General features: G+C 45.3%; 2 protein-coding genes; one reads left to right on the top strand and one right to left on the bottom strand.

The window, feature by feature from the left end:
• The first annotated feature begins 216 nt into the window (after positions 1 to 216).
• GSTUM_00003927001 (uncharacterized protein) lies at positions 217 to 887 on the top strand. XM_002835106.2 has 2 exons: positions 217 to 437; positions 522 to 887. The coding sequence occupies exons 1-2, from the start codon at positions 294 to 296 to the stop codon at positions 747 to 749; spliced, it is 372 nt and encodes a 123-aa protein (XP_002835152.1). The 5' UTR covers positions 217 to 293; the 3' UTR covers positions 750 to 887.
• A 42-nt stretch (positions 888 to 929) lies between these two features.
• On the bottom strand, positions 930 to 3,796 carry GSTUM_00003926001 (uncharacterized protein). XM_002835105.2 has 2 exons: positions 3,481 to 3,796; positions 930 to 3,378 (listed from the first exon to the last, which is right to left on the bottom strand). The coding sequence occupies exon 2, from the start codon at positions 2,695 to 2,697 to the stop codon at positions 1,024 to 1,026; it is 1,674 nt and encodes a 557-aa protein (XP_002835151.1). The 5' UTR covers positions 2,698 to 3,378; positions 3,481 to 3,796; the 3' UTR covers positions 930 to 1,023.
• Between the last annotated feature and the right edge of the window lie 3,622 nt (positions 3,797 to 7,418).

Below are 7,418 nucleotides of genomic sequence, written 5' to 3'. Positions count from 1 at the left end.
CTGATTTTTCAAAACATAATAGCCTCTGCGCTAGCTAAACTAGTATCTCCTTACGGAAATAATATCGGAAATATCATACTAGTACAATTAACACGGTCCCCACAGACGGAATTTTGTGCAGGTTCAACCGACCCCAAGCCGCGCAGCCAATGGCCCTGCCCGCGGTCTTTAACTGAAGAACTCTCCATCCACTCCTACTTCCGTCTCCTACCCCGCCACTAAAACCCTGCACCACCCCACTGCCCACTAATACCGGTACCTTCCACCGTACTTCAAACGGTATCTACCGGAAAATGGACGGCCTCCCAGACCTCACCTTCTCCGATGACGACGACGAAACCTCCGCCAGATCCGCCCGCCAGGCAAAACTGCACCAGACCGAGTCTTCATTCCAGGCACAAAAGAGCTCCTGGAAGCCCATTTGCCAGACCAAACAAGTACTCCCCTCCCCCCCCTCCCAATGATTACCCATACTTGTAGAATGGCCGAGTGGTGGACTAATGGGGTGGGGTGGGTGCAAGGCAGCACGGAGACTAAATTACCGAGTCGATAGACTGCCACCCGAGAGTAAAGAGTTAGCGTTGGAGATTAAGGCTGCGGCGGAGGAGAGGTATTATGCTAGGGAGTACCAAACTGCGTTGGCGCTCGCGGAGAGGGGGTTGAAGGCTGCAGAGGGGGTTTTGCATGCCAGTGAGAGGAGGGAGCTGGAGGGGGTTAGGGGGAGGTGTGTTCGGCGGCTGGCCAAGTAGTGGTTTTGTTGTGGTTCCCCCGAGACGCGGTAGCCTGCTTGCACTGTACAGCCTGTGTAGTGTGATTGATCTAGATGCATCGTATACTGCAAGTGTTGTATGATATTCTGGTATTACTATATATTCGTGGATAAACGGATGTACAAGAAAGTATGAGTGTAGGGATGCGAGGAAAGCATGAAAGATTGAGAATCTGGTCTATAAGAGCAGTCACTATACAAGTGTATAGCCCAATACAATACAATACAAAAAAAAATCTACAAATCTAATCCCCTCATCCCTCCTGCTGTGTCTCTTCTGGCTTCTCGATAGACCTTATCCCACCAAGCAACTCCTGGGAATTCAGGTACGCCGTCAGCTTATCGATCGTAGCCCGATCCGGTTGCAAATACATCTGCGACATCCGCGCAATTATCTGGCCCGTCTTGTGGAGATTATGCCTAGTCATGTACCCATTCAGCAGCGTGGTCCAGGTGACCGCGTTCGGCTGCACCCCCTTGGACCTCATCAGGTCAATGACCCGCTCCGCTTCGGCCATATCCCCCCGCTTCACCAAGATCTGTAGCAGTATCGACCACGAGACTACCCCCGGTTTGATTGGAGATCGCTCTTGCAGCATCTCCTCCATCACTCTGGCGGCATAGTGTAACCCCGCTTGATGGGCTCCGAGTGCCATCATGAAAGAATTCGGGATGAAACTGCCAGCTTTAACGAGCACCGCTCTATAAGGGTTTGTGATCTCTCTCAGCACTCTCTGGTACTCGCGGTACATCCTCCATGCTACCCGTAGGCCCCTATCCTCCCGACAGAAGGCATGCATCATGATGGCTATTGTGTAGTGGTCCGGCCCCAGTTTCTCTAGCACCGGGTACCTCGTTGCGGAAGTGAGGCCAAGCGCCGCTAATGCACCCGGCCTGAACAACCTGGTGAACTGCGTGTAGACTTCCATGTAGGAAGAGCTGGCAAGAACCTTGGCGTGTAGGATGTCGGAGGCCAGTATCACGTTCAGTCTCTTGTCCAACATCATTGCGTCTCGGATGACCATAACCTGCTCCTCCCGCTTCCCGACCAACTTGTAATGCTTGTGCAATATTCCATATGTGACCATGGTAGGACTGAGGCCGGCCTGGAGCATCTCCTGGAACGCTTCCTTCAATGTATCTTCATTACCCTCGCGGACAGCCTTGCTCATTAAGATATTGTACGTCTCGGTGGTGGGGACGATATTACATGCCAGCATCTTCCGAATGACCCCGTTGGACTCCTCTCGGCCAATGTACGTTGCCTGGTAGAACATCTTTAAGAAAACATGCCAGGCCTTCGCAGCCATCAGATCCAAACCTTCGCCGAGCTCAAAGGTTTTCAGAATCGAAAAGGCCTCGTCCCAAGTTTGAAGATCGGATAGGCGACTGATAAAGTGCAGAGTCGTGTATCTGCCTACCAGGTGCTGCGCCTTCCGCAACTCTCCATAAAGCCCCACAAGCGCGTCGAGGGAGGCATTGACGATAAGCTTGTGCAGGACCCTTTGCGCAATATAAGACCTGCCTTTAAAATTACTCCCGCAAATTATGCAGCGCAGCATGGTAATAAGCCTATCTGCCCTCCTCCTGCGTTCATCCCGGGATACCACCATGTCTTCCCCCGCCCTCTGCGTGGGTATCTTGGCTGCAACAATAGCATTGAAGTAATCACAAATCTTAAATTGATCCCCAGGCGGACGAGTCCCCGTGCAATACCACTGCATAAGTCTATGCAACATGTTCCAGTACGAGTGCTCCTCAAGGAAGGTCCCAATACTGGTGAAAAAGTTGAGTTGGTCACCCTGCGACAGCTTTCCCCACACCCTCTCTATCGCCTCTACGCCCCTTCCTTCGGCAGCGGCAAGTCTCAGAAACTTCTGCGGTTGCTCCTGGCTGTGGTTGTGGAGGAGCCGGGATATCGAAGACATAAGACGCCATCGAAGTCTTTGGTCCGCTTGCCCGCTGCTCCAAGACTTTAATTCCTTCAGTTTATCCGTCTCCGAACTGTTCCGCCTGAACAGCCCAATGCCGAATCCCCGTAGACCCGGTCCAGCGTCGATCCGTGGTCGGTGCTGTTTCCGTGAATTCGCCCTCAAAAAACAATTTGCTCGGCCGGACGGGGGAACGAAGATGGCGGATTCTAGAAGTCACGAGTTAGCAAGTGTAATCCCCAATTAGTCCGAACCGAACGTTAATAATAATTATTGGAGGTCACGTTTACCCCGAGCTGAGAAATGCCGTCTGGGAATAACAGTTGTAGCCTTGTCAATTGGCGCGGCAGGTGCAAGAAATGAAGGAATTCGTATGGGCTTTCTGTTGTGCGGACAGATGCGGCAAGGGAGGCACTGTGACATTTGAGGGTGATCTCGTTAAGGGACCATCGGGGTTGTGAGTGACAGACCGAGATGCTGGGGCCCTTTTTTTCTCCTCCACCGGAGAGACCTTGAATGTGGAGTGCCAAGAACCAGCCGTATCACTCTCAAGTATGATGCCATACACCCCAGTCGACTAACCCAGGAGGCGAGTGGAATGTTTCTCTCCAGCGGATCTTGAGAATATAGAATTTGTGAGCGATGGTTTAGAACCAACGGCCGCGCCACAGTGGTAATCTGAACCGAGAGGTGGCTATTCAATAAGTAAACACTATTGTCCGTTCCTCTATCTTGGAGACCAAGCGCAACTAAACAGTGATGGAAGGCAGTAAAACTTACCAGCACGCAGAAATACAGTTTGATTGCCCTTGACCGCCTTATCCGATTATCCAGCGACATAGATTTGAGAATGCGATACCGGTATTGGTGTTTCGATGGGACCCGCTGGTGGATATTATCACATCAAACCGGTACAATTGCAATGCCTTATGGGCCCGTATTGTGTGGTCCTAACCTACCTGCTGCAACCCCCAGAGTGCCAATCTCGCCAGGACGTCGGAGTTGCCCTCTTAGTAAGGTTAAGGTCTGCTGTATTTTCCCTTTTACATGTCTCAATTGAGGGCTGAAAAGGAATCTTTTTCGCTGTGTTTTCTCCCATTAATCCAATGGGGGGAGGATTATTGACATCTTGGCGTTATTCTAGATTTTATGGAAACATTACCGGTAGACTACTGGTATGATCCTCCAGGGGTCGTACCCGGTATTATATAAGCACCAGTGGTCACCCATGTGTATCACATAATACTTGTACATCTATGAACTATTAAATAAACTGTAAATACTCTCAAATCCTGTGATAATAGAATATGAATTTTATGTGGTATTAGTAATAATATTCTAGAATATTAAAATATTAAAGATATAAAACAAAACTAATTATATTGCTACAAGGTGGAAGTCAACTGTAGTATGTGTTTGTAACAATACCTCTTTGGATAGTTAGCTCTTGGCAATAGGGAACGATACTTCTCTTCTTCCCCTTCATCTTTCCTTAGTCTTACAACAGCACTAGGCCTCTGCCTATGTGATCGATAGTACAAGACCTTTGTCTTCTATCGGGAATGCCTATCATAAGCTTTCTCTAACTCTTCTCTATTAAGATCTTTTCTTAGTGTAATAATAAAGATTGCAATGATGATAAAGATCATAAAGATGTTTTATATTCATTAAAGTAATAAATAGGAAAAGTACTTAGAGCAAAGAGTGAAGAACATATTCTCCTCGGCCATACCAGCCTCCTTATAGAGTGTTCTTCTAGCCTGTAGTCATGTGATCCAAAGTGGTCACATGCGTGAAACCAAATCATAACAAACTAGTCATATGACCAAAGTGGTCACATGTTCAAAACCCATGACCATGTAGCGAGGTCATGTGCAAAAACTCTTACACCAATCATAATGCAATAAACAAATCATATAACTCAAATGAGTCATATGTGTAAAACCTATAACCTCATAACGAGATCATGTGCTAAACATAAATCATATACACAAGGCATACCCGCAAGGCACACTTGCAAGGCATACTCACCAGGCGCACATCCCATGACTCATACTTGAGTCATGTGTGAAACTTAACAAATCATGACAACTCATATAACTCAAATGAGTCATATGTGTGAAACTATAACATACATAACTCATAATTATGTGTCATGTGAAAACCTTTTCCGTGCCAAGCCACATTCATGAAATTAGTTCCCCTCCCACTAAGCCTGAGTCCCATTCGGCTTTTTCTCCCAGTTTCAATAGTTCCTGTCCAGCCAAGCGCATGGTCCTTCTCAGCTTGTAGAACTTTTCATCTGCTGTCCGCCATTTAACCCTTACTGATTCTAAGGTCAGGTTCACGATTTCTATCATGTGCCGCTGGTTATTATTCAGCTGTCTTAGCTCCGCTATCATTTTGTCGTTTGCCAAAATTGTGGCCTCAGCCTAGCCAAGTTGTTCTCAGAGTCCTCGGATTTGCCTATTTAGGCTCCTGACATCCGGTTCCATATACGCAGCTGAGTTTTGAGCTCCTCCCTCCCTGGATCATGTCCTCATAGCCTAAACCTTCTTCTCATCCTCCCTTTCCAACTTCTTCCGGCTTCCGTCCTTTTGCAGGTAGTATTCCACGGAGATCTTCTTTGCCCTGTGCATCCTGCACTTCCTTCTGAAGCACTTTTGTTAGGACTTCAGGGTAAAGTTCGGGCATGGACTCTTTTTTCTGTATTCTCTCGAGAACCATCCCAAGCCTTCTTTGTTGTCAAAGTATGTTTGGCATCCGTCATCGTAGCATACCGTCCGTGACCTGGCATTTTCCTGTGCTTGTTTTTCACTTTACTTGAGTTCTTCATCGGTCGGCTCTATGAATGAGTATTCAAAGCAGGTTAGTATGGTATAGTAGAGGCTATCGCCCCAGCCTTTGTGTATTTGTAATGTCGCAGGAGGCTTTCTCTTGCCTTTATCTTGGTTGAACTTGATCGTCACCTGGACCAGGCTTGCCTGGATATCGTTAGTGGAAGGTTGTGAGGGCATCTTATGTGTTTTCGAAATTGTATGCGTAATATCAAGTTTTATCGTATTTGAGTAAATAACCAGTCCAATTGGCTGGGTATTGGAGGTTGCTGTGGAAGAAGCGGGAATTGATTATCTCATCTAGTTTGTATTCTGGTTCTCCATCGAGTTTGATCAGAGGAAGAGTAATAATTGTTTGTAAGGGAAACTTATTATCATTGTGTAATTCGAGGAGGAACATGTGAAATGTATTGTGTATTCACATTGAGGGGGGAAGATTGAGCTTATAAGATCGGTTGCCCACTCATTCTAGTATCCGGAATGGTCTGATTTTCGTGTAGTCTAATTCCTTTGATAGTCATGTCATATGGATATTGCGTGATAGTACTCATACAATATCTCCCGATTGTATGTTCGGATCCAGTCTGTGGTACTTATCATATTGTTCTTTTTGCCGTTGTTGTGCTTGACTCATTTCGTATTGTACTGTCTCATGTAGTTTTCCCATGCCTATTTTATCCGGTATTATGCCATTAATTGTATGATATGTGGCCTGACTTTGTGGATGCTATCCATAATTCGCAAAGAAGGGTGTTGTGCCAATTGTTTTCTGTTTTCTGTTATTGTATGCAAATTCCACCATTGATAACAGCTTATACCAATCATCTTGTTGATAATTGATGTAGGCCCGTAAATATTGTTCGAGGATTCCATTTACCTATTCTGTCTGTCCATCTATTTGTGGATAAAACGCAGTGCTCAGCCAATTTTGTATCCTAACATCTCTGTTTACTTTTTTCCACAATCCTGATGTGAACAATGTTTCTCGATCCATAATGATATTCTTCGGAAGGCCATGCAGTCTGAAAACCTCTAGGAAGAAGGTTTGTATAAAATCCCTCATATCCATATTTTTTCTGACTGGAATAAAATGACTCATTTTGGTCAGGCGATCCACTACAACCAGTATGCTATTGTATTGTTCTGATGGTAGAAGGTCCATGATGAAATCCATAGTAATTGTTTCCCAGGGTTGTTCAGGAACTTTGTTTGATTTCAGTAATCCGTAAGGTCCATGTTTAGTTGTTTTTCTCCTATGGCATATGTCACAACTTTTGATATATCTTTTAATATCTTCGCGCAATCCTGGCCAATAGAATGACCTTGTGATAATTTCTATTGTTTTAGTTGTACCTCCATATCCTGCTATTGGGATATCATGCTATTGTCATATGATACTTGTTCTTATCTTTTCTTCTTCCAGAATCCACTGTTTTCCAACATACTACATGTTTCCATCTTCTCATTGGCAAAAGCCTAGAGCAATTCCTTTTATCTCCTTTTTTCCTTCCTTTATGGCTTCCCTTATTGCCCGAATTGTTTTGTCTTCTTCATTTGCCTTCCTGATTCTTTATTCTTCCGCGGATGTGAATTCAATAACTTCTATTACCTGAACATAGGCTTTTAGTAACAGTGGTCGTGTTTTCTGTTTAATCCTTTCATCTTCTTTTATTTGTAGTCTGTCGCTTGCGATCTTTGTATGAGCATTCGGCTTTTCGCTTTTTTTCCTGGTCTATATTCAATCTTGAAGTTGTATTTACTGAGTTGTTCTATCCATCTTATCTGATGGTCATTCAATTCCTTCGTGGTTATGAACCAGACCAAATTTTTATAATCAGTGAGAACTCTTACTGGCTCATCATCATTCAGGACGTATCTCCT

Source organism: Tuber melanosporum (assembly GCF_000151645.1).
Source record: "Tuber melanosporum whole genome shotgun sequence assembly, scaffold_1, strain Mel28".
Lineage (NCBI taxonomy): Eukaryota > Fungi > Ascomycota > Pezizomycetes > Pezizales > Tuberaceae > Tuber > Tuber melanosporum.
This window is presented reverse-complemented; position numbering and strand designations above follow the sequence as displayed.